At 38.4% G+C, this 26,279-nt stretch overlaps 3 protein-coding genes across 5 annotated transcripts; 1 reads left to right on the forward strand and 2 right to left on the reverse strand.

Annotated features, from left to right (window-relative positions):
* Positions 1-334: 334 nt before the first annotated feature.
* On the forward strand, positions 335-12,020 carry LOC21399847 (phosphatidylinositol-3-phosphatase myotubularin-1). Of its 3 annotated transcripts, XM_024174614.1 has the most exons (20): positions 335-386; positions 502-652; positions 789-857; positions 1,635-1,709; positions 2,283-2,354; positions 3,301-3,370; positions 4,060-4,109; positions 5,270-5,559; positions 5,684-5,757; positions 5,835-5,898; positions 6,007-6,072; positions 6,192-6,291; positions 6,418-6,531; positions 6,907-7,076; positions 7,174-7,258; positions 7,569-7,790; positions 8,379-8,438; positions 8,588-8,652; positions 9,885-10,164; positions 10,969-12,020. In XM_024174614.1, the coding sequence occupies exons 2-20, from the start codon at positions 542-544 to the stop codon at positions 11,488-11,490; spliced, it is 2,559 nt and encodes an 852-aa protein (XP_024030382.1). In that variant the 5' UTR covers positions 335-386; positions 502-541; the 3' UTR covers positions 11,491-12,020. The 3 variants fall into 3 exon arrangements, with proteins under 3 accessions (XP_024030382.1, XP_024030383.1, XP_024030384.1); XM_024174615.1 differs by lacking the exons at positions 335-386; positions 502-652; positions 789-857 and adding an exon at positions 1,789-1,963 and having other exon boundaries at positions 1,691-1,709; XM_024174616.1 differs by lacking the exons at positions 335-386; positions 502-652; positions 789-857; positions 1,635-1,709 and adding an exon at positions 1,989-2,178.
* A 1,549-nt stretch (positions 12,021-13,569) lies between these two features.
* LOC21399849 (thioredoxin-like fold domain-containing protein MRL7L, chloroplastic) lies at positions 13,570-15,783 on the reverse strand. The gene is made up of 4 exons (XM_010111892.2): positions 14,933-15,783; positions 14,746-14,827; positions 14,535-14,646; positions 13,570-14,416 (listed from the first exon to the last, which is right to left on the reverse strand). Exons 1-4 carry the CDS (start codon positions 15,610-15,612, stop codon positions 14,283-14,285), a joined length of 1,008 nt encoding a protein of 335 aa, XP_010110194.1. The 5' UTR covers positions 15,613-15,783; the 3' UTR covers positions 13,570-14,282.
* A 1,276-nt stretch (positions 15,784-17,059) lies between these two features.
* On the reverse strand, positions 17,060-25,801 carry LOC21399850. The gene is made up of 2 exons (XM_024174624.1): positions 25,334-25,801; positions 17,060-17,287 (listed from the first exon to the last, which is right to left on the reverse strand). Exons 1-2 carry the CDS (start codon positions 25,616-25,618, stop codon positions 17,171-17,173), a joined length of 402 nt encoding a protein of 133 aa, XP_024030392.1. The 5' UTR covers positions 25,619-25,801; the 3' UTR covers positions 17,060-17,170.
* Between the last annotated feature and the right edge of the window lie 478 nt (positions 25,802-26,279).

Consider the following 26,279-nt stretch of genomic DNA (forward strand, 5'->3'; position numbering starts at 1 on the left):
TTCTGCACAGCTCTATAAATCGTGGTACTTCGTTATAATTTGAAAAGAAAACTTACATAAAAGACCCTAATAAATATATTTTTCATTTTAATAACCCTTAAACAGGTGGACACTCGGTAGCTCGGAAGATTCCAGCCTTTTTTTTTCATAGCAAAAAAAAGTTTTTTTTTTTTTGTTTTTTTCTTTTTTGGCTGATGGGATTAGAAAACTGATTTAAAAAAATTGCTCAATGGTATGGAGTAGATAATGTGCTATACAAAAAACTTAAAAAAAAAAAAAAAAACAGATAATGATTAGTTTATTGTTGAGGTCGAGTGACGTGGTGCAGCGTAAACGCAAGGAATCGCGTGTGAGGCGCAGAGCAGGAACACCCCTTTGAACGGCAGGTTGGTTGCAACCTCTTCCATTCCACGACAATACATAACAAACCAAAACCCATTTCTTTATTTCTCTCTCCTCATTTGGTTTTCTCTCTCTCTCTCTCTCTCTCTCCTATCACAGATTCTCTGTGAAAAGCTCGGAGAGAGTCGGTTCGCCGCTTATGACCGCGCCGAAATCACGCTCCGACCGATCCATGCCTCTCAGAGACTCCTCCTCCGAGAGAATGGAGGGCACCGGTAGCTGGGACGCCCTCGAATGGACCAAGATTGAGGTTTTTCTTTTCTTTTTCTTTTTTTTTTCCTCTCTCTCTCTATCTTCTAGGGTTTCCTAATCAGTCATTTTCGACATGAATGAGAATTGAGAGAGAAAGAAAAAATTTTCATTTTCTGTTTTTGTGTTTGTTGCAGCCGGTTTCGCGGTCAATTTCGTATACGAATTTGGAGTTCTTGATTGAGGCAGAGCAAGTCATAGTGGAGGTACTTAGAGAATTCAGCTTGCTTGTTTGTTCTTTCTTTCTTTCTTTTTTTTTTTTGGTGAATTTCTTTTGTTGTTGAGTTGACCGTCTTTTGTAATAGTTTCAATCGTGTGTAAACTATGGATACAGAAAATTCGTTGTTGGATAGGTTGTATTGTAGTGTAGACTTTACATCAAATTAGGTTATGCCATGTTGATAAGATGCAAGTGAGTTAGTAGAATAACAATGTGGTGAATCTCTGATATGGTGAAGACCATAAAGTATGGATGTCTGTAGACTTGATAACTAAGCCTCCTTGAAGGTTGTTGGTTCTAAATGGAATTGACTAGGCCATCCATTAAGTGTTTGAGAGCAATTATGAGGAGATGAGAAAGAGTATCATATCGGCTGGTTCATCTAAATCTTAAAGTTGCTTAGTGTATTTCGTGTTTTCATTTCGCTCTTATTGGAATTCCTAACGTGGGTGTAGTGAAGCCCAGATAATAAAATCATTTATGAGATGTTATCTTAGTAGTCAATGGAAGCAAACTACAACTAGTTTAACTGGTTTGTGAAAATTTCGATTTTTTGGTAGAGATCGGTCGTGCAAGATCAAAACTGATTAGGAGTTTAGAATATGTGTGAGATACATTTCTTGGTTGAGATGATATTCTTTTTCCTCTGTCCTGGGGTTTGTTGAAGATCTTATATTATTAATTATATAAGTATTTAACAGTTATTTCCTTGTACATATGTATTTTTGAGATCATAAACAGTGATTTCAACATTTACTTTCAGGGTTATGGTGTTGTTCTCGTTAACACTGATGAGGCAGGTACTTTGCTAGTAACCAATTATCGACTTCTTTTTCTGGTAAGTGATGTATGCAACATGTTTAGTGATCATTCAATGGCTCATAAAAGCAACATGTTTAGTGATCATTCAATGGCAGGAACTTGCAAGCTATAAAATGCAGCCCTTTGTATTTTATCGTCTTTTTTGTTCTGCTATGCTGTAGCTAAATTATTATGCACAGTGGCACACGCCTTTCCACACCGCACATACATGCGAACATATATACAGACACACACACACATGGAGGACAAGACTTATGGATACGAGGAGAGGTTGTTCTGCCTCTTTGTCTCTTTTATGATAACTGTTGTACGAGAGCCAATATATATACGTCCTTTTGGCATTAGAACCATATAGTGTTTGATAGTTCTTTCACATGCTTATGTCCTCTTTTGCATGTATTCTTGCTTAGTTTTGACTGAATTCTCCGCCCGTGTGTTGTCTGTGGTGTGGAAGAACTCAACTAATATAGCCGTATCACTCAAATGTACTGAAAGTAATTGTGTTTTTATGCTTCTTTGGGTGTGTGTTTCATTTTTATCCTTTATTTGTTTTGAGTAACTTTTCTGTTTCCTTTTTTTTTTCCCCAAGAGTGAGGGAACAAGGAATATTATCCCCCTGGGTACTATACCATTGATGACAATTGAGAAGTTCAACAAAATTGTAAGTTTCAGACCTGTCCCCATTTATTCTCGGTTTTGTTTGTTTATTGAGTTTTCTTGAGGACAATTTGTCCTCTTTTCCTTTGTAAATGATTTTATCATTAATGGAATGTTATTTATTATCAAAAAATAAAAAACTTACAGGAGGAGGAATTTATTTTGGGTTCTGTGGAGGAAAACCTTTTTTTTTTTACTTATAAATTTGTGTTTGAACTTTTTTAGAATTTAGATTTAGATATAAACGCTATCTTGGATCTGCAAATATATTATTCACATGTTTCCCCTTAAATCATGAGAGAAGTGTCTTAATATTATTTGCTGAGTGTGTTGATGTGAGGTATTTGCTGCATTTCTTAAGAGAAGTCATTTTCATGCACTGTGAGCTATTTTTCTATGTTTTGCTATTGTATAACTTTTCTCACTCCTCCACATATAACCCAGCTTCAGTTAGTGACTTGTCATTGTTTTCTGTCCGATAAAAGACGGTTGAGAATTCAAGTTTTCATGGTTGTAGTCTTGTACATTTGGTCGACTAAATTGTGTGGAGAGAGTAAATCATTCATCAACTTACTGTTGGATTCTCACCTTTTAGCATCCTCTTCACGCATCACCTTGTTCTACTTTTCTAGAAACAGTTGAACATAATTATTTGCTTCATTTTTTTTAATAACTAAATTATCAACTATTTGCAAGTTCACTTCTCTTTCTCATTAGAAGACTTTATTTTACTTTTTCCAACTTTTTTGACATCAAAATATTGGGTAGAAGAAAAATCAAATATGTAAATATTATTGCAATATTATCTGACATGAATAAAAGTAACATATGTATTCTGGCTTTGCGGCTAGATGTTGGTTTATTATTATTATTATTTATTTATTTATGTATGTATGTATTTTAAACTGAAGTAATTTGTGTATTGAATACATCATTTCTGGGAGTTTTAGGCTTCGAAGATGCAATCAGCTCCTCGCCAGTCTGACAAGAGTCCATCTCGACGACTTCTCCAGGTTATTGGTATGCTTTTAGATATTTCTTTAAATCATCCTCATTTGTTTTCCTGAATTTGGTGTCAAATTGTGAATTCATGTTATGATGATTGACAACATTTTTAACATAGTTTCTATGTTCTACAACATGGTGTTTGGAATACTATGTGGTTACCTAAAAGATATGTGATGTCATAACATGGTGGCAGTTAATATTAGTATGGTGGGTAGTCATATAGTAGCTTGCCCGGTTTTGGCATAAGAACTAGTACTTTCAGACTTCATTTAGGTCCTCTCTATTTCTCTGTGTGCGCGCGCTCACGTGTGGTACATTGCAAGAATTAACTTGTAACGGATTCATGTATTTTCAGCCTTCGATGCGATATAATGTTGTGGAATTTGTCTGGTATGAATTCAGCAAGAGTTTACCAATTTAAATGGCTTTGGACTTATGGAAATCAGAAATTGAAAGTTAGAATAAATACTCCAAATACTTGTAGGAGCCTATATTTTAATGGGAAAAATGTGGGAAAGACCTTAACAATTTAAACGAAGGAAAAAGATTCGAATAGGTGATTATCTTTTGCTAGTTGAGTAATACATGTCCCCAGTAGTTTCTTTTGCTTACATTACAAAATCAAATGCATTTTGTTTTATCAGTTGTTGCTTCTTTCTGAAGGCAATGAGAGAAATAAAGGATTGTTATCTGTTTTTCAGGGAAAGACATGAGAATTATTGTCTTTGGATTTCGACCTCGAACAAAGCAGGTGCCTCCTCCTCCTCCTCTTTTTCTAATATTGAATTCCTTATATTTTGTTTTTATTACTACTACGTGCATGGCGTGAATCAGATTTTCCTGGAAGTAGTCATTTGATAAAAGTTTTTATGTAGCTCATTAATTTGGTTCCAATTTTATAGCTCATTAATTTGGTTCTAATCTCATAGCTCATTAATTTCACATCTTTAATATTTGCATTTGGTTGCAATAGTACATAAAATAGAGATAATACAATTATTATATCCATGGTTACGGATGCCAACATTGCAATCAGAGGCATGTTTTCATTGTAAGACATAAGCTCTGAGAATGTTCAATGTTTGTTTATCATTTAATAATCATATAATAAGAGGATGGAGAATTTCACGCTTTACATAATGATGTCTTTACTATACATTAGTTTTGGAGTCTCATTCTGCACTCTGAGTATTTTTATGAGCAACAATAACATGCAACCACACATTTTATCCGACCGAGGTGCTTGCTTGCAAATTTTTCTGTGATCTGTTAGTTGCAAAGTCAAGTGCTTTTGAATCCTAATACGGCATGTGAGATGTAAACATTCATGGATGGCAAGTTACTTTGAGGGTAGCTGCAGATTGATCTAGCGGATTGAGTGTCGTGTTTCTTTGGGACAATGGATGTTTCAAACTCATTGTCATGGTGTCAATAGTCTAAAAGAGGAGTCAAACTATGGCGCATGCCACATTTTCTCAAATTGACTTTGGAGTTATGCTTCCTATATGACCATCGATCAGACAGCTTTGTTTTATTACATAATTTACATTAAATTGAGACTAGTTGGACGTTTTACTTTGCTGTAGTTAGCAAGATTTTCATGAGTATATGCCTTTTGTCTTTTTGCAGCGTAAAATACATTCTTTCTTGTTAGTCAGTGAACTTCCTTGTTTGTCTGTAGTCCTTCTTCTTCTTCTTCTTCTTCTGCTCTCTCTCTCTCTCTCTCTCTCTCTCTCTGAATTTCAAGTCAACTCTATAGTTCAAAAGTGGTTTATTATGCTTGTGTTAACTTTTTTGTAAGTGGAAGTATAACGAGTTCAGAAATCATAATAGTGAGTTCAGAAATCAGTGTTATGTTGGCTGCTTCTTTCATGTATTCTGGTTTGATCTAATACATTTTGGCACCTACAGAGACGTGCAGTATTTGACGCATTGTTGAGGTGTGCGAAGCCACCAAGACTCTGGGATCTTTATGCTTTAATTTCTGGGCCTTCCAAGTTCAGTAACACTAACCCACAGTTGCGATTATTAAATGAATATTTTCGGCTTCTTGGAAAGGGCTTTTCCCATGCATCAGTAAGCATGGTTGAAGATGGTTCTTTCACATTGTCCAATGACTTATGGAGAATAAGTAGTGTAAATTCCAGCTATACAATCTGCCAGACTTATCCATTTTCCTTGATTGTACCAAGTTGCATTACGTAAGACTTTTGAGACCCATCCGATCTGTTTTCGCTTCTGATTTGATGTCATTGTCAACCATTGATTAGGTTTACTTTGATATACAAATTATGCTAATGACACTTTGATTGCTGCAAATGGTAGTGATGATGATTTGCTTCAAGCTTCCAGCTTTCGAGCAAGATGTCGATTGCCTGTAATTACGTGGTGTCATCCAGGTATGCGGTGAACCTTACTTATTTCTATATTTTGTCACAATTTTTATTCTCATCTTTGTTGACATGGCAAATTACAGGAACGGGAGCAGTTCTTGCGCGGTCATCCCAACCATTAGTTGGTCTTATGATGAACATGAGGAGGTAATTTGTCAAAATAAAACCACTATATACCAAATGACGTATGCAAAGAGATGACTGCTTACTTTCAAGAATTTGTACAAGTTCACATTTTCTCCTTTTTCTTTGCAGCAATACTGATGAGAAGCTTGTTGCTGCACTTTGTACTCAACTTGGTGGTGCAGGGGGAAAAAGGAGGTAAGGAATAAGGGTTGACCTGTTATTGGTTTTGTTTTCTCAGCTGACAGTTGATTCTTTCCCCCTCTCCAGAAAACTGTATTGTTTGGGTTAATTTTATTGATTCCCTCCTCAACCAGGAAGTTATACATAGCTGATGCTAGACCTAGAAAAAATGCTTTGGCTAATAGTGCAATGGGAGGTGGCTCGGAGTCCTCTTCAAACTATTTTCAATCTGAGGTCTGTCTCAGGTTTGAGAATTCCATTAATGCTTCACTTGGTGAATAATTTTTTTGGAGGGAAATTTTAGTAATAAAAGTTGGCATCATGGTTTTGCTAATTTCTTTTTTTGTTATATTTCACCAGGTAGTTTTCTTTGGGATAGATAACATCCACGCGATGCGAGATAGTTTTGCTCGGCTAAGAGACTACTTGGATACACATGGTGCAAATTCATCAGATGGAATGTCATCATTCTTGGTCGGTCTTGTTATAGACTCATCATTTTATGAGCATCAACCATGACATTTAGTTCTTGTTTGAGAATACTTTATCCTTTCTCCTTGTAATTGATTTTTATCAATGAAAGGTTTTTCTTATAAAAAGAATAAGAAGGGTTAAACGATATAATCCTAAAGGCCCTAGGAGTGTCTGCCACAATTAAGTAAAAAAAAAATATGAAATGTTATTGAGGATTCAAGTTAAATCCTAAATGTTGTTGGTGTTCGTCAAAATAAATTTTAAAAATGAAATCTTGTCAAGGATTCACACTACAGAGAATGTGAAGTTTCTTTATGACTTTTTACCAAACTTCAGCAAGAAAGTAAGATTGTTTTGTACCATGACTGTTGACAGAGACATGGTGGGTGGACCTGGGGTGGAGGCAATCTCAGCAGTATGTCTGTTTCAGTATCGAGTCTTGGAGACAGTGGTTGGTTAATACATATACAAAGTATCTTGGCTGGCTCAGCTTGGATTGCTGCACGTGTTGCTTTAGAATCAGCATCTGTACTAGTTCATTGCAGGTGAGGCATTTTGATGTTGTTTATTCATAGAAACAGTAACGTTTTGGTGTTTTCAATATGATGCCATTTCTAACGTTCTCATGACCCATTTTTGTAGTGATGGTTGGGATAGAACAACTCAACTCGTTTCGCTTGCCAGTTTGATGCTTGATCCATATTATCGAACTTTCACAGGGTTTCAGGTATAATCTTGACATTAAATATACTTCTTCAGTTGCATGTTCTTGTGTTTTAGCCTCAAGTCTTATGAGACACTGAAAATTATCTAAGAGGCACTTATAGGAATCTGCTGAATGTTGTTCCTAGTAATTGTACAATATATAGATTTTTCTGCTATGTTCTTTGTAGTATTAATGTGTGTGTGTGTGTGTTTGGTTTAAAACTTGGTTGAATCACATCTTTACCGGAATCTGATTCCCGTCTCCCTGCCTTTGTTACTGGATGTATTTGCCTGGAATATGACCTCATGAATTCAATATATATTTTGAGTAGGCACTTGTTGAAAAAGATTGGCTCGCATTTGGCCATCCATTTTCAGATCGTGTGGGCTTGCCAACTGTATCTGGTGGTGTGAATGTACCTTTTGAATTATCAAGGCAGTCTTCCACTGGAAGTTTTTCGTCATCACCCATGCGCCAACCATCAGGATCCTATGGATCTCAAAATCCTAATTCGTCGCATCATTCAAACAATTATTCTCCCATATTTTTGCAGGTGCGTGCATTATCATCTTTAGGTACTAGGGATATATTATGCTGACAATCTTTTGTTGGCGTAGTTCATGACTTCATAAAAAAGTTTCATCTTTCCACAAGAATTATTGTTTTCTGCATTTCGTGGCATAGGTAACAGAATATATAACGCGGTGGGCTCAACATTTTGTTTGAAAGGTCTGGTTTGTAAAAAGTGAATTCTGAATCCTTACGGGCTCTTCTATTACAGAGAAGATCTCTGTGAAATTTGAATGGGGCTGTGCAGGGCATGGGTGGGTTCCCAGAGCAGGACTGTAGTTCCAAAGGGGACTCATCTGGCCTTCAGCTGACTATGACTTCTTCCCAGTCCATAAAATTCTGCTGGGCCCTAAGTAAGCCTAATGGGAAGAGACAAATTTGCTTCTTAGTTAAACTAATGTTTGATATTGGGAAATTTATGCTTTAAACCTTAAGACTAATGGAGATCTTTTATCTCCTGTAATGGGTCAACTGGTGTGCTAGCTAACAAGATGAGGCTTTGTCCAAGAACTCAGGTGGTTTTTGACATTTCCTTGTATTTGGCACTTATTTGATCACAATTTTTGTGCAGTGGATTGATTGTGTTTCACAATTGTTGCGGATGTATCCTTTTGCTTTCGAGTTCTCATCAGTATGTATCCTTCTTCGGCATGTGAACTTTCCACTTCAATTAAATGGCTGGGTGTTCTATTTTACGTTTATGAAAATCATCTCCTTCCTTTACTTTTTTCTCCCTTTCTTGGACAGAAAAGTAACCTTCCCTTACTTTTGGTGATGTAGGCTTTCTTAGTGGATCTCTTGGATTGTGTGCTTTCCTGTCGCTTTGGGAACTTCTTGTGTAATAGGTAGGTACTCCTTTTTGGTTTCTGGGGTGCAATTACTTGATTTTTCTCTATTTATTCTATTCTTTAATGGGTATCAGTATCAGTTAATTTTCCCTCTTGTTGATAGACAGCTAGATGTGAAATATATTGAAAAAGCTAGTTATTATTAATGTGTCCTTCCATATCTTTGAAAACAACTCTTTTTTTTTTTTTTTTTTTTTTTTTTTTTTTTTTTTTTCAAAAGAATAAGTTTAAGAAATTTCATTGTAGTAAAGTTTAACTAAAGGGCTATGATCTTATTTTCTAATTATATTCCAATGTGTGTGTTTACACGTCTCTACTTGAGAAGTTAGATTGCGAAACAGTGCACTGGTTTACAAATTATATCTGCTGTTGGATGCGTACTGCATAAAGTGAGGCGAGTTATGATATATTGGTGTGTTGGTTATAATTATGAGTCGTTTGGATGCCATGATATCAGAGAAAAGTTTGAAATGATTTGAGACTTGACTCACTGCCGGTAAACTAGAAAATATGATGAATTGTTGTGAAGATAGAACACAAGAATACTAGGATCTTGCTTGTTATTGCTATTACTCTTTGTTTTTGTTCCTTTGTTTTTTCCTACTCTCTCTCTCTCTCTCTCTTTGTGACAATAGTTTGTTAGTGTTCTAATAAAATGTCTTTTAAGTTTTCAAAAGGTCAAAAGATGATCCGTAGAGTGGACTGTTAAGGAGAAGTGGTTTTGGTATGCTGCCATGTAAGATGGTCTGGGCTTGTAAGGGGCTTGAGTTAAAACTTGGTGAAATGTGCTGAAAAAGATTTTTAAGAGAAGAAGGGGAAATTGTGAAGAATTTAGTGAAACTTTTAAAAGCTACTCTCTTGTCCCTTGATAACAAATTTAAACATCGCCATCGTGTCTTGTTAATCTGTTTTTAATGAAAATTTTCCGACACTAATTTAAAGCCTATCTCTCCTCCTCTCTTTTTTATTTTTATTTTTATTTTTTTGTTTCCCAACAAATAACAGCCTAGAAGTAGTTATCCTAAACAAAGCCTAAGTATGCTCTTTCTTTCCTTTGTTAATTTTTTTTGCTTTCCTTTTTTTTTAATTACATGGAACTTTTTATTTGGTGCAAATGCAACCCAATGATGTTGATGTGATCAATGGACCGTGAAGATTTCTTCTATTCTTATAGCATTAAGTTTGCTGGTTGCTAAGTACCTTTATACTGATTGCTTATGTTAAATTAGTGAAAAAGAGAGGCAGCAATGTGGTATTTCTGAAGCTTCTGGATGCTTGTGGGCATATTTGGTTGAGCTACGTGTTGGAGAAGGAAATTCACATGTGCACTATAACCTCTTTTATGATCCACTGAAACACGATGGTCCAATATTGCCACCAGCTGCAGCTCTAGCACCAACTCTTTGGCCTCAGTTCCATCTTCGTTGGTCTTGTCCCACGGAAGCACAAGCTGCAGAAGCTGAAGCTGAATGCCGTAAGATGGCTTTTAAATTTTCCGAATTGCAGAAGGTAATACGTTTTATCATTTCTTTAGCTGTTATTTCCTTCCTCTATTATATATTATTTTTGCTGATGGGTTAAGAGGAAATGACAGCTTTTTATTAAAATTTTTTTTTTAATTTTTTTTTTTCTGTATCAAAAACCTGTTATTTCCTCCAACCCCATCAGCAAAATAATATAGGATAAAGATTAAATTCAATATAAATGAAATTCTGAATATCAATGATCTAACCTTAAGTGCGACTTTCCAGGATACATTAACCGTTGTCTTAAGCATTTTTATTTAACAAGTTTGCCACTTTGATCCTAAGTCTATATGCTTCCATCTGCACCTCATCTATCTAATATTTATGACATTGATCCTATTTCATCCGATTCGATGGTGTAATAGATTACTCTGATCTTGTCGGATTCTACCGTATTAACCAATCACTTTAGTAACTTGGGTTTTTGTTATTAAGAAATCTGAGGCAAGCGTAATAGGTAAACCTATAAAAACCGCAAAGGATACATAGTTAACATCATCATAGGTAAACCTAAGGCCTTTCGTCATCGTGTTAGTATGATGTGTTTAGGAGACCTGACTATAAAAAGCTAAGTTGTGGGACAGCCAAATAGTATAAATACATCAAATCTTGAGGTTTACTTTGAAACTATTCATATAGATAAGGTCTACCAGTTGTCTCACAGGGGATACTTATTCTCAAATGAATGTTACACTATTGGGTTTTCATCCAAGAATATGGTAAATTGTTAACATGCTTCTAGGGAAAATCCTATAAACTTTTGCGTGATGCATGCATTGTTTTACAGGAAAAAGAAGCTGCAGAAAAGAAAGCTAGGGAAATAACCACTGCAATGGAATCTTTAAGTGCAGAATTACGAGATGTAAAGCATGTCAGCAGCTCAGCTATGAGCTTGGCCAAGAGAGCCGGCAAGGAAAGTGAGGCTTTAAAGCGAGCAATACAATCACTTGGATGCAAGGTCCACTTCTCACGAAGTGGTGATTGCACTCTTGATATTGAAAATAGCTTGATTGTTGCTCCACAGAAATTTAATTATTCTCCTTCAAGGAGAGAATCAGAAAGTATCATGCAGAACGATGAGAAATCCGATCTCTCCGTTTCAATTACAGTTGCAGCTGATGATGTTGCTCCTGGCAATCCAATTAGTCGAGTGTGTGAAACCTTATGTCCGCTACGCACTCGAGACGGAGGCTGCAAGTGGCCAGATGCAGGATGTGCTCAGCTCGGCAGCCAATTTGTCGGAATGAAGGCAAATTTTGATGCATTTGACCGACTTTCTATTTATGATGGTTACTTTCAGCCCGAATGATTTCTGGTTTAAGATGAATTTTTCGTAGTCCATCAATTGGAATCGGTGAAAGTTTGCCTCTTCACAGTGCATAGTAGATCATCATATACAGTTCAGAATTAGATCTCTTGGTTAGAGTAGTTCAGAGGCTCTTTTTTTCTTTCTTTTTCCCCCCTTTCTTTTTCGAAGCTTGCCGTCAAATGGACCCTGGATTTCGGGATGGGTCTCGGGACTCTGTACAGAGAATATAGAGTTAGCTCTGGACCATCTTATTGGCATGGACTCTTGAGAAATGGCAAGAACAAAGAGTTGGAAATCATGGAATAGAAGCTTGTATTTTGGTGGTCCTCATCGCATTCAATTTTCAATAAGTGAAACATAGACAGCTGAATACATTGCCATTCATTTCCCAAATAAGGTTGGCCTTTGTACAGGTTTCGGTCTATCTATTAATGTGCTGTAACTTTCTTCACCAAGTTATTTTGTTGAATATTTTTAGTAGCAAAAAAAAAAAAGAGTAAATAAAGTTTCTTGTAAGGCTCTTTATCCCATGTTTCTGCCTCATGATTGCCATATGATGTTATATATATATATATATATATATATATATATTGAATGAAAAAAGAGATCTGATGGTGCACTTTATGTTCTCTAGCCTTCAGTTATAGTAGCAATTCCGGGGACCACTGAGTATATGAAAATTGTCTAAATTAGTCTCTATTGATTATCCAACCGGTTTTTAATCCCGTCCATCTTGTGAGGCCCGTGGAGGCTCACTTCATCTCTCACAAGAGGTAGACCAGCAAAGCGTGAGTGCGTAGTATCGAACTCTGAAAGGATGGACAGATGAGACTTAACAAAGGCGTCCTTATCACCACAACTATTTGGTGGTATATGATGTTATATTTGGTACCAAATATGATGTTATATTTGGTATCTCTGAGTGATACACGGACGTGTAGATTCACAGATACATGTATAAATGTACCGGAGTAACATGTTAGTGCAAAATATCTATGCTAACTTTTTGAAAAATATGGCACGGTGAAACGGTAATTTACGCTGTGCGATGGTTTAGATTTGCCGTGTTATGTTTTTATATATAGCATGAAAGTGTTTGTTGATGGTCGTCTGACAAGTATGTGCAAGTTATTATGTTAAAAACAACAATAATTAAATGACCTCCAACAAACATATCCATGCACGCAAATGAAGCTGCTAACTGCACAGATAGCCTAAGCGTCCAGGTCAAAAGCACAATATTTAATTTATAAACCAACAAATACGGTATGGGTCGTAAATCTGATCATTATTCCTCAGAGGTAAATAATAGAAAAAGGTTTCATTAGCATCACTGGAATCACTAAAGAAATATAAGACCAAAATTGTCGATGTTTTCAACCCAAGGCAAACAAGGACAACCTCTTCCAAGCTATTATGACCATTACATATTCACAATTGCACATTTTATATTCTACCATAAATTGTCAGCTTCGTTGTGACAGCAACTTGAATTCCCTTTTACCATTTGGAAACAAAAAGGAGTTGATAACATCAATAAACAACAACAAAAGCTAGGCAATGTGTTCTGTATATATAAGCATGGTCAGCTTGATGAGCCACAAAAAAATATTACTAACCTCTAACAAGAGAAAGCAAGAAACAAATTCAAGAACTGAGAATGGACAGACTCATTGTGGTGGGTGTGTGCCTGATTATCCTGGTGGTGTTAAATAGCAGCGCCTACGGTGATGATGGCGCAACGATGAATGCTGCAGATTTAAAAAGCGAGAATCTATGCAGACAATGCTCCAAATGTGAATCAAGGAAATGCCCTCCTAATGAAGATTACCCCCACATGACAGCATTTGATGATTCTCTTATTGCCGCTGCTTTGCAATCTGATTATGTGCCTTTGAGCGACAGAGGCATTTACGCGGTACCAAATATCAAAGGTGGTCAGTCCACAGAATACAATGCCTATTTTGGATGGAATTCTTCTTCCGGTTCAGCTTCAGGCTACCACAGGTAAATTCTATTCTATACATGCTCATGTCATGAAATAAGTACAGGAAAGGAATTACATGTACTAAACAAAAACACAGTACTAGAAAGCATGTGTGCCTTTCACTCGGTCTGTGTACCACATATGATACAGGTTTAGCAATTACATGGACAAGTGCTCAAAAGGGCAAAGCTATCTGACAGTGGACGAGCATGGCAAAGTGAGTCTCCGTTCATTGAGCTCTCTTCATAGCTTAGGGGACGCCGACTGGAAATCAGTTAATCCACCAAAGAAACTAAACCACCATGGATTCCGATTCTGGGTGTCACACAGTACGGGAAAATGCCTCTCAGTTTTTGGAGGCAAGAGCACAAAACGAAAACTAGGTGTTGATGACTGCAAGTTTGATGGCTCCAATCTTGCCCAGCTCTTCGCCTTTCGCTTTCATTACCACAAAGCGTTTTGTTGTTGCGGCATTCATAACAACTAGCTCAGGGCCAAACTCTGTTTCATATATTTATATGCATTAAATATGACAAATAATCTCATAAACGAAAAAAGTTGGTGTCTTTCCAGTTTGGAACGTGTACTGTTTATTTGGCATTTCGTTGTTGAAATAAAAGAGTGGACCCCCTCAGGTCCGGACATTCAAGTGTCCCTTAGTTCTTGGCACACTAGCAGGCAGATATTTAATAGAATAACAGAGATTTCATTCTAAAGAAACTTCCATATAGAACTGAAAAATCTGGGATATACAGATGAAACAACAAAATATCACAAAGTATTATACATAACTCATCTATTCTACTCATGGCGGGGCATTAACAGGAACTGAAGGGATCACTTCCTGGGTATCTCCAACAGTTTTCAAACAAGGAGGCTTTGCTGCTCCATAATAGAAAAACGCCATTATTTTTGAGAGCTCATCCGCACTTCGAATTGCTGGAGTAACAGCAAAATAGGATTTAAGAATTGAGAATAGACAATAAAAAGGCATAGCCAAGAAGAGAAACAGCAGACACACACGCACGGCACAAGCAATGGCGTGAGTTGATGTTACCTTTGTCACGAAATAAGATCTTCCCTGCCTTGGTATAAATCATCTCAGGAAAGACAGACACTTTAAGAGCAGAGACCAAATCAGTCTCAACGACAGCATCAACAGCAACACACTGCACAACATGACAAACGTTATTAAATTTAATTATACAGAATACAAATGCCATGTCAAGGAATAAATAAACGGGTACTAGATTTGGTTGCTAGCTTACTCTTGGAGAAGGTAGCCCACAGTTCCAGATGATTTGCACAGCCTTCTCTATTTGGTCTCGAATTTTTTCGTTTTCTTTCGGCCTGCGAATGGGAATGGGAATGCGAATAGACAGACAATTAAGAGAAAAAAAAAATGCTTTCTAGTTGGAAAAGAAAGATGGAGAAGGTTCAAAGTAAAACCAAAACCTTTTGTAGCGATGATGAGCAAGGATAATTAAAGGGCTGATGTCCTTGAAAACGGTATGCTCCCAATCGGAGGTGGTAATGTCTTTGATAGGACGGATGTAGTTGTCGTCTTGCCACACAATCTCGTTTTGTTCACTGTCGTATCCATCTTCATCATCATCACTGTCTTGTTTCTTGGGATTGTTCTTGATAGTAATCTTGTCGAAGAAGCGACCCAAATTGAAGCCCCAGCCATCAGCGTCTTCGGGCCATTCGGGGTCGTCTTCCTCAACAACAAGAGGGTATTGAGACACAAGTTCTTGCATTTTCTTCCTCCTTTGGTCAAGGTCAATCTCCTCTTCAACGTCATCTTCAATGTTGCTCATTACTTGCCTAATCTTGCTTCTCCATTCGCGTCTTTCTTCCTCATCCATTGAATAAGGATCATTAATCTTGGGTTCGTCATCATCGTCGTCTTCAATTTCATTATCTGTTTCGTTGGAGGGATCTTTTGATACTACTAATAATCTCCTTCTTCTTCTTCTTCTAGCAGCAGTATTAGTAGTAGATGGATTGTGCAGATTTGGTAAAAGAGACAAGGAATTACGAGGATTTGTGATGAAGTTGTTGCTATTGAGTGGTGGTAAAGATAAAGATTGTGGCAGGCTTGTCATTAGAATGCGTCGCACTAGCAGAGCCATTTCTAAGTGAGAAACAAACCAGAAAACAAAGCAGACAAAAAGACTGACACAAAATTGTGATTGGTTTCTGGGAAAAAAGAAGAAGAAGAAGAGTTGCAGATGTGAAGCTAAAACAAAAACCCCTCCACCAGGCGAGGCAAGAGTGAGAGTAAGAGAAGGAGGCGCCTGTGCCTGTCCTTGTGGGGTTTTTTTTTTTATCATGTATTTGTGTTTTTTTTTTTTTTTTTATCGAAATGGATTATTTGTTATTTTTCATTTATTTTCCTTCGGAGTTCACATACAAAGACTACCCTTGTTTAAAAATTTAAAAAAAAAAAAAAAAAACTCTAGGGTATTTTTTTATATATCCATCCCTACCTAAATTCTAATGCTATGCTTTATAATACTAATTCCGAGGATAAATTCTAATATCCATTTCGATAGTGCCCCAGAACCAGAAGTACACCGTGTTATGTATTTTTTTTAGATATCCCTACTTAGAAGAGAGTATTCTCCGTGGCCCCAAAACTCACTGTCCAATTTCTTCATTTGTGGTATTTTGCGAGGAATCCTCGTGAAAAAGATTTTGATATCCAGTCAAGGGGATTATGATAGGCCTTTTTATTTTATTTTTATTTTATTTTATTTTTTGGCTCAAGATTAGGTAGGCTTTTGTATGCCTTGAATCTGCATGCAAGCAACAATTTACTTTTTTAAAAAAAAAAAAAAAAAAGAGTAAATAAAACACATTTCTCACTCTACTGCTAAAAACTAACTCCAAGCTCACTCCAAAAGCAACAGCAGTAAAGAATAATAACAATAATAAAAGCAATCCCAAGTTATTGCTACTTGAGTTGCGGAATACATTTTTCACGTAGATATGGCGCATGCTTCCATCCTTATCGAAGATTATGTGAGAGAATTTGTGTTCGACCAATGAGTCAATTACTTTACAACGAAATTCAGTTTGCATCTCAAAGGAAAATCCGAGCCATGTATTTACAATTACATGAAAAACCTTTGGAATATCCTATCAACAAAGTTTTTAAAAAAAAAAACCTTTGAATATCCAATTAAAACAAAAAAAAAAAAAAAAAAAACATTTGGAATAACATGCACACTATAAAAATTAGAATTTTTAAAAACTTAAACTTCTATCTTAAAAAGTCTCTGTTAAGTAACATGACTTATAATGTCCTTAAAAGTTGGTGTTTGTTTTTGTATTTAAATAATGTGCAACTCGGGTTTGCTTTACCCTTTACATGCCCCTGGAAGATAATACTTTTTTTTAAGGTTACTAATCTTATATTAGATGGATCGAACCACTCATTTGAGTTGCTTAGAGTCTGATACAATGTGGTCCTGAAGTGTTTTTCTTAAGTAATATTGCACAAACGTACGAGGTAAAAACACCACATAGCATGAAACTACACGATCTGCAACCAACATGGAAATTACACAAAAACAATGATTGCAAGCACATATGGAAAGATAATAATTTGACTAAGAACTGAAAATACAAATAATTCTGTTCTCAAAATTCTGATGTTTCAAGGATTTCACACGGTAAGGCTAACACCTATTCATCTAAATGCTCATCGTCATCGTCTTCAGAAGAATTCTCCTTTCTGCCTTTCCTTTCATTCCATCTTGCCCAAATCCACCTCATAACCATAAACCCTCCAAGTGCATAAACCTGAGCACAAGAAACGATTTAATAACCTGAAGAAAAAGAATACTACCTTGTTGACGGGAAATTTTTATGGTCTTACAGCTCTCTCTCTCTCTCTCTCTCTCTCTCTCTCTCTCTCTCGTTCTCTCTTTTAGTTGAAGATGATAGCCAGGTAATAGATCAACCGTCCAGAAACCAAAACAGTTGTACTCTAATTTCTTCTTCGACGAACATGTAGATAAGAACTTTACTTACTGGTCTTTGTTCCTCTTAAAGTCCAAAGTATAATGAATATGTGACCCTTTCACCAATTTCACAGGCAAACCGGAAAACCAGCCCATTGAGTGCTAAAATCCGTAGATAGACAAAAGTAGCACAAGCTATTTTTCTATACAAGTTAAGAAGAGCAAACAGCTAGGACTGCTTAAAACTTTGAAAGATAAGCCAATTAAAAGGTAAATTTACCAACCATAGAAGGAATTGCCTAAACCAAAGATTACGATTCCCTTACATGTACTGAGATTCCAGCAGAAGCCTTCACCTCCTTTTTGTTTCTTATCTTTTAATGTGTTTCTCTACTTAAATGTACGAAAAGATTATTTTACATTCATCTGGCATTAGCTAATCAAATTCATGTTTATTTGTTTCATTGATATGGGCCCATTACATCATTAGACGCTGGAGTAAAATGTATGCAAAATTTCCTGACAAACCACAAGAGATATGCTACAGAAGCCAGAACAGAAAAGAAAATAACAAGAAGATATGCAGTTGAAAGCTCTTGATCACAATAAATAGATGGATGATAGTCACAAATGCCTCTAAACAATTTCACAACAGAAAAGGAAAGAATCAGCTCTAAGCAAAGTACAAAGAAAGAAAATATGTTAATGTTAAACGATTAAAAGCACAGAGCAACCAGATGATAGAAGAGAACTGCTAGAGAAAAGGCATTGTCAGTGGTCAGACTGGCAACACAAGAAAAGGGCCCTACCATGACAAAGAAGCATTGAAAATATAGGTCGAAAGACACGTCAAATTATCACTTCTACACAGCTACTCCAATATTTTTCTTTGCTCAATACAGCTACTCCAATATTAAAGCAACAGAGTGATACAAAAATGGTAGAATTTGCACACTTCGAGTCAGTGCGAAACTCCTCAAAGAAAACTTTTATTCACCTGATTTCACTATTACAACTCTTCTTCCTTTTATATCTCCATTTTCTTACAACGGGGACCCCGAACAAATGGAAAAGAAAAGAAAATAGCAAAATAACTCCCATAACAGAATTGCCCATAACTACCCGGAATTCTAACTCCTCTCAACGTTTTCCCTTCAGCTCAAAATCGTCTAGCCACCCCGGGGTCCTACGCGCTCTGGCTCCGCGTTCAACACCAGATCCCTCTTCTAGAATTCCCTTGCTGCTCTTCGCCCTTCTGTTGCCCCTTTTCTCAAAACGACCCTTAAAACCAGTCGTTTTCCCCTGAGCTCTCCCTTCTTGGGCTTCAGCATCCCCCTGAGCTCCCCCTTCTTGGGCCTCATCTTCAGCCCATTTTTTAAGCCTCTCCTGCACCTTGTTATCTGTCAGCTCCAGCCCAGCCCAACTATCACTTCCCCTCCCATTGAAATCGACCTTGTCCTCAAGGTCGGGTAAGTTGTACAGCTGGCCAAACTCCGCAAGGTCTTCCCATGTGGCATCTTCCAGGGGACTATGCGACCACTGCACCAAAATTTGCTTCACGGCTGTGCCCTGCTTATGAATGATTCTGGAAGCAAGGATTGCCGTTGGTGTGAGAAGAGGACGATTGGCTTTACTCACGTCAGGCAGTGGGTAGCTAGTTGTCTGTTTGTCCCCTTTGAATTCCTTAAGTAGTGAGACATTGAAGGTTGGATGAATCCGACTTCCTGGTGGCAATTCTAGTGTATACGCGACTGGCCCTACCGAGCAATGATCGGAAAAGGTCCGAAGTAGCGCCGGCAAAGTTTTGAATTCAAACGCCTTGCCACCATCGACTGTCTATACGGCTGCACCTTAACTAACACTAACTTCCCCACTGGAAACTCCACATCTCGACGCTTTCGATCAGACAGTTGTTTCATGCGGTTTCGGGCTTGTGTCAAGTTCTCCTTGAGGCGTTGTAGCAAGGCATCTCGAGCAGTAAGAGCCTCATCAACAGCCTGTACCGAGGTAGTACCACTGACATATGTTGGAATGGTCGGAGGCTGTCGGCCATACAAAGCCTGGAAAGGGCTCATCCTAATGGCCGAATGATGGCAGGTGTGGTAGTGATATTCGGCCCAGTGCAAGTATGTACTCCAGAGCTTAGGTTGGTCGGCGGTGAATGCTCTCAAATATTGCTCAAGGTAGCGATTTAACACCTCAGTTTGTCCATCGGTTTGTGGGTGATAGGCGAAACTCATCTTCAACCGAGTGCCCATCAACTCAAACAGCTTCCAAAACTGGCTAGTAAAAATGGGGTCTCTGTCTGAGACAATAGAGCGTGGAAGGCCGTGCAACTTAATAACCATTCCGCAAAAAAGTTATGCGACCTTGGTGGCTGTATAGTTCGTCGGCAAGGACCCAAATGGGCATATTTGGTGAGTCTATCGATTATCACGAGAATGGAAGTGTGCCCCTTTGAATTCAGCAATCCCACAATGAAATCCAAGGCCAAATCCTCCCAGACTCGTTCGGGAACTTCTAGGGGCTGCAACAATCCACTAGGTGCTGTGGTTGAATACTTGACAGTTTGACAAGTCACACAGTTGCTCACATAGTCCTTGACATCCTTTCGCATACCTTCCCAATAAAAACTGGCACTTAGCCGCATAAACGTCCTCTCCACTCCTGCGTGGCCTCCGATGGGAGTTTCGTGGAACTCCTGCAACATCTTACTCTTCAACCTAGAATCTTTGCTTAAATACAGCCTTCCCTTGTGGAACAACAAGCCATTCCGAAAGGAAAAATTGAATCATCTCGTGTACCGTTCGCTAGCTAACCTTGCAACTCCAGCAATTCGCCATAAGTTCCATTCTCGCGGCGCAGCTCCTCCAGAAATTCAAATTGTCCCATAGAAACCGCTGCCTTAAGTTGATAGTCTGATGGTTCATGTTTTCGTGACAAGGCATCCGCCGCCGAGTTCTCCGAACCTAGTTTGTATTCGATTGTAAACTGATACCCCATTAACTTCCGGACATAGTGTTGCTGGTCCGGGGTCTGAACAACCTGGGTGAGAAGCTCCCTTAAACTCTTGTGATCAGTTCTAATGACAAAGTGTCTTCCCAAGAGGTATTGCCTCCACTAAGTGACCGCCTCAACCATTGCCCTCAGCTCCTGCAGATAGGCCGACGCACCCATCAACTTAGGCCCCAGTTTTTTGCTGAAATAAGCCACAGGGTGCCCGTCTTGCATTAGCACTGCCCCTACGCCTATGTTTGCGGTGTCTGTTTCCACCACAAAAGTCTTAGAAAAATATGGTAGGGCTAACACATGAGTCTCCATCATGGTGCTCTTGAGCCTTTCAAAAGCGGTAGTTGCCTCATCGCCCCACAGGAAATTGTCCTTCTTAAGCAGTTCGATGAGTGGAGCTGCTATAGCCGCGTAGTGAGCCACAAAACGCCTGTAGTAACCCGTCAAGCCCAAGACACCTCTGAGTTGCTTCAAATTCTTTGGCTGCGGCCAGTTTTTCATTGCTTCCACCTTGGCTGGATCAGCTCGTACCCCTTCCTGCGATACAATGTGACCTAGGTAATCTATGGCACTTTGAAAAAACCTGCACTTGCTTCCCTTGGCATAGAATTCACTATCCGCTAAGCACTGCAACACTGCCCGAAGGTGGCTCCCATTGTCTTCCAAGCTCTTGCTGTACACTAATATGTATCGAAGAACACGATAACAAATCGGCGTAGATAAGGCTTGAAAATTTGATTCATTGCCGTCTGGAATGTGGATGGTGCGTTTGTTAGGCCAAATGGCATTATCACAAACTCATAATGGCCTTCATGAGTGCGGAATGCAGTCTTGTGAATATCTCTCCTATCCATTCGGATTTGGTGGTAGCCCGAACGGAGATCTAACTTGGGGAATACTGCTGCTCCGCCAAGTTCATCCAATAATTCATCAATTGTAGGAATCGGAAATCGATACTTGATGGTAAGGGCATTTAAAGCACGGTAGTCCACGCAAAACCTCCAAGTCCCATCTTTTTTCTTGACCAGCAAAACCGGGGATGAGTATGGACTTGTGCTGTGGCGAATGAATCCGCACTCCATCATCTCCTTAAACAACCGCTCCATCACCTCCTTTTGAAAATAAGGATACCTGTACGGTCTCACATTCACGGGGGAAGATCCGAGTTGCAAATGAATCCGATGATCAACATTGCGAATGGGGGGCAGGTCCCGTGGCCCTTCAAACACTGTCCGAAACTGCTGGATCAAGCCTTTTCCCTCTGGTGGCAGTTCCTGCTCCAACACTTCTACCTCTCCCTTCTTGGCAGCTACAGCCTCGTTGTCTTCCTCAATTGCGGCCAACGTGAACACCCCCCTAACAGTGCCATCTTGAACCATTGCATTCAATTGTGAGAAGGTAACTTGCCTAGGTGAAAGGTGTGTATTATCGGCTAATTTCACACTCTGGCCTTGCCATTTAAATTCCATCGTCAAAGCATCATGATCGTGTACACAGGGACCTAAAGTCCGCAGCCACTGCATTCCTAATACCACATCCAATCCCCATATAGGTAGAACAAACATATCCACCTCAAAACGAGTTCCCTGGAGAACAAGTTCTACCCCGACACACTTCTTGTCACACACGAGAAACTGCCCATTTCTCATGTAAACCTTGAACTTCTTGGCTTTCTTTACAACTTAACCCAAGTTTTCCCACTAGTGCTTCTTGTATGAAATTATTGTTACTTCCCGTATCAATCAAAACTTCTAAGTCCTCATGTCCATGTTTAGCCATTATCCAGAATATGCGGGGATTAGTGGAGTTTGAAAAGGTGTTTAGACTTACCTCCAAGTCGTCATCAGCCGGTATCTCCTCCGTTCCCTGTTGTTCCGCCTCTGACTGATCTTCCTCCTCCTCGTCTCCAAACATGAATAAGGCCCGACTTTTACATTTATGATTGATATGATATTTCTCGTCACAATTGAAACACAACCCCTTCTCCCGCTTTGCTTGTATCTCGGCTGGCGACAACCGTTTGATCGGAAGCCTGATTTCACCCCGAGACGGAGCTCCTTGATTTGGGATTGTAATTGCAACATTCCCCTGACGAGGAGCTGAAAACGCCCCTGTCTGTCTAGCTCTGTGAGAGCTGCCTTCAGCAGCACGGTACCCTTCCTATCTTGTCCGTCCAACTAGTTCATCGTTCCTCTCCTCATACAGCTGAGCCTGAGCCATTGCCTCAGTTAAAGTAATAGGTCTATGCAACAATAGTTCACGACGAATCTCAATTTTTAACCCCCAAATAAAGAAATTAAGGAACAAAGGTTCGGATACACTTGATATTCGCATCATGAGTCCTTCAAATTCTGAAAGGAATTTGGCAACAGTTCCAATCTGCACCAGTTTGGAAATGCGACCCAAGGGATCATCATAGAACGAGGACCCAAATTGTTTCCGTAGTTCGTAAATGAACACTTCCCAGCTGGTCACTGCTCCGGCCTTTTCCATCCACTGAAACCAAGTTGAGGGCTCACCGTCGAGATGAAAAGACACCACGGCAAGTCTCATCGCTGGTTCCACCTTGTGCAGAGCAAAAAATTTGTCAATCCTGTAGATCCAGGTTTCAACGTTGGTCCCATTGAATCGCAGAACATCCACCCGAAGAGTTTTCAGGACAGTTTGAATATCAATCGTGGTGGGTGCTGCACCCATCCTTACTCCCCCACCTTGGTGACCCCCTACTTCGACTTCCGCATGCTCCGCCGAACGTTCTGTCTCCGGTCGGGTCCCACGGTTGGCTTGTGCACACTGGAAAATTTAGAGCTCTATGCTGGCCATGTGTTGCTCCAACAGGGAGGAAAACTTCGCGAGCTGGTCATCCGAGTGTTGCTTGAAGCTTGTCTCCATTGCCCTCATCAACTCAGCAATCTCCTCATTCCTCATTTTTTTTCTTCATCTCTCAATGAAAGCACCGGTGATACAAAAATGGTAGAATTTACACTCTTCGAGTCAGTGCGAAACTCCTCAAAGAAAACTTTTATTCACCTGATTTCACTATTACAACTCTTCTTCCTTTTATATCTCCATTTTCTTACAATGGGGACCCCGAACAAATGGAAAAGAAAAGAAAATAGCAAAATAACTCCCATAACATAATTGCCCATAACTACCCGGAATTCTAGCTCCTCTCAACGTTTTCCCTTCAGCTCAAAACCGTCTAGCCACCCCGGGGTCCTACGCGCTCTGGCTCCGCATTCAACACCAAATCCCTCTTCTAGAATTCCCTTGCTGCTCTTCGCCCTTATGTTGCCCCTTTTCTCAAAACGACCCTTAAAACCAGTCGTTTTCCCCTGAGCTCTCCCTTCTTGGGCTTCAGCATCCCCATGAGCTCCCCCTTCTTGGGCCTCATCTTCAGCCCATTTTTTAAGCCTCTCCTGCACCTTGTTATCTGTTAGCTCCAGCCCGGCCTAGCTATCACAGAGTTAATGCTTAAAAATATTCACTAGAAAGGCCTGACTTATATCGTGGACACCTGCCCCTTTAATCGTCTTGTTAAAAGTCTCAATAAAAATAGAGCAATAAGACCGAAAACTAATATTTTTTGTCCTGACAACCTTGCCAATGCACAAATCTTTTTTTTTTTTTTTTTGGCTAAGAAACTGAAAGGATTTCTTATAGAAAGTACAAGTACAAGACAAAAATATGGATGAGGTATCCATCCAACGCTGACAAAACAGAACTAGAAAATGCAATCAAACAAAACCATCAGTCATCAATAAAAGTGGAAAAATGGTAGTGGAATCGACATTCAACAAAGCCTTTCTAACTAACAATCTAACATGATTCAGAATGCTCTATCTTGTTCCTAAATAATTCAAGGGATAACTGCACTAGTCAAATTATTGTCCAAACAGAGTTCAAAAACAGCCTCCAAACTAAAAACTAGTTTCATTGAAATTATTGTTGGGAAACATACAACCGAATTATGACGTGATAATGCATGATCAATCTGAATCAATAAGATTATGTCTCCAGGCAAAAGAACAGGACAAATAAATCACTGCAACTCCAGAATTACATTTTTTTTTTCCTAATGTTCTTACGCCACACACCCCACAAAGAATTTCTTCTGAAAAGCCATTACATTGTCCACCAACCACAGATCCCCAATATTGTCCAAGAAATTTGACCGACGAGGAAAAATGCAAACCTTTTTATAGAAACAATTTTCAAAAAAAAAAAAAAAAAAAAAAAAAAAAAAAAAAAAAAAAAGAGAAAACCTAAAAGATATCTAGCACATTAGTGTTCAGAAACACAAATAATCTAAAATATATCTATAACATTAGTGGTCAGAATTTACTCCCCCAACGCCAAAAAATCATTTCAATAACACCACAATCCTTCACCTCTGCAATGCAAGCCACATTAGCAAAACCTTCTTATTGATCCTATAATCTCTGCATTGCCAAACATCTACTATTAGGCTATTACGTTAAGTCAACTTTGTTCAACATAAAACTTCCAACACTTTTCTCTCCAATGGATCAGAGGCATACAAGGTTGCAACATCATTGAGCCAATTATACCTCTCAAATTTCAATTTTCCTCCACATCTTATCAACAGTTTTCCTGTATAGACACAATTCTTGATTAATCAATGCAAGTTTAAATTTTTACGTTCTCGGAACCATAAAGAACGACTAAATCGAACAAAATCCCCAAATATTCAACTCCTAGAGCATCAAAATTCTCGCAACTCAATTCAAGAACATACTCGATAAGCAAAACAAGAGTAATAACAAGTCAATCCATCAAAACATTTTCTTCTTCCATTTTCCCGGCAACCAAACAAAATTTACAAAAAGAAAAAAAAAAAGGAGAAAACCCAAACCTGCCAGAGTATAATCGGATTCGAAGTCTTGTTAGCCTCTTCGTTCTCTACCGCCACCGGAGGCGGAACCGCCACTTGCGCCTTCGGAATCCTCACAAAATCAACTTTCCGACTTTCGGTCCCTCCGTCGGAAACCACTGGTTCTCTCGGTCCATCTTCGGCGACGGGGCCATCTTTGGGCTTCAGAAACGGCAGTGGAAGCTTGAACTTGGCGAAAAGTGCGAAAACGTTTCGCGGTTCTTTTGGGTCGGTTTCTTTGGTGACGATTTCGGAGCTTTCAGACATTTTTGGAAGAGAAAAGTCACAGTATGAATGTGGGTTTGGGGTTCAAGGCGGCGGATACTACAATAGTCTACCTAGAGAGCGGACAAATATGCATGAAAGAGAAAGAGAGAGAAATATGAATTGGAATGCAGTGATTGACTGGTTTTTTTTTTTTTTTTTTTTTTTTAATTGGTGTGATATCATATGATGACGCTTTGATTCTTTTCTTGAAGCTACGCGGGCTTGTCTCGAAGATTTTACGTAAGCACGCACTTTTCTTTTCTTTTCCTTTCTTTTTTTTTTCTCGTTTTTTTAGGTAAATTACATTCATGCACTCTGAATTATGTATGAGTCGTATGATGCACCCTAAATTTTAAATTTTATATATATTTAAAAAAATTAAAATATGTTTACTTACATAAATTTATGAAACAATCTTTACTAATACGGTTCAATTCCGGAGACAATTAGGATTAAACCTCAATAATTTATTGATACTGATAATTTAAATCTCGAACTTATAATTTTAAGGAATTAAATGTTAAATTTGAAAATTATTTATAATTATGGGTCCAATAGCAAATTTATGTTAATTAATAGACAAAATTCCTCGCAATTTCTGCACATACACCCTAAAATGTTTTGTTATTTAGAAAGTTCAAAGATGATCTCAAATTTTTAT

This window comes from Morus notabilis, unplaced genomic scaffold, assembly GCF_000414095.1.
Source record: "Morus notabilis unplaced genomic scaffold, ASM41409v2 Scaffold112, whole genome shotgun sequence".
NCBI classification, from domain to species: Eukaryota; Viridiplantae; Streptophyta; class Magnoliopsida; order Rosales; family Moraceae; genus Morus; species Morus notabilis.

What these genes read in the sequence shown, in the direction of transcription:
- LOC21399847 (XM_024174614.1), top strand. Translation starts at nt 542, where the DNA reads ATGACCGCGCCGAAATCACGCTCCGACCGATCCATGCCTCTCAGAGAC. An exon ending in ATGGAATGTCATCATTCTTG is followed by an intron (nt 6,532 to 6,906) that starts GTCGGTCTTGTT and finishes GACTGTTGACAG; the next exon opens with AGACATGGTGGGTGGACCTG. An exon ending in GGGAACTTCTTGTGTAATAG is followed by an intron (nt 8,653 to 9,884) that starts GTAGGTACTCCT and finishes ATGTTAAATTAG; the next exon opens with TGAAAAAGAGAGGCAGCAAT.
- LOC21399849 (XM_010111892.2), bottom strand. Translation starts at nt 15,612, where the DNA reads ATGGCTCTGCTAGTGCGACGCATTCTAATGACAAGCCTGCCACAATCT. An exon ending in GCTCATCATCGCTACAAAAG is followed by an intron (nt 14,828 to 14,932) that starts GTTTTGGTTTTA and finishes TCCCATTCGCAG; the next exon opens with GCCGAAAGAAAACGAAAAAA. An exon ending in GTGGGCTACCTTCTCCAAGA is followed by an intron (nt 14,647 to 14,745) that starts GTAAGCTAGCAA and finishes CATGTTGTGCAG; the next exon opens with TGTGTTGCTGTTGATGCTGT.
- LOC21399850 (XM_024174624.1), bottom strand. Translation starts at nt 25,618, where the DNA reads ATGTCTGAAAGCTCCGAAATCGTCACCAAAGAAACCGACCCAAAAGAA. An exon ending in ATCCGATTATACTCTGGCAG is followed by an intron (nt 17,288 to 25,333) that starts GTTTGGGTTTTC and finishes TCTTGTGCTCAG; the next exon opens with GTTTATGCACTTGGAGGGTT.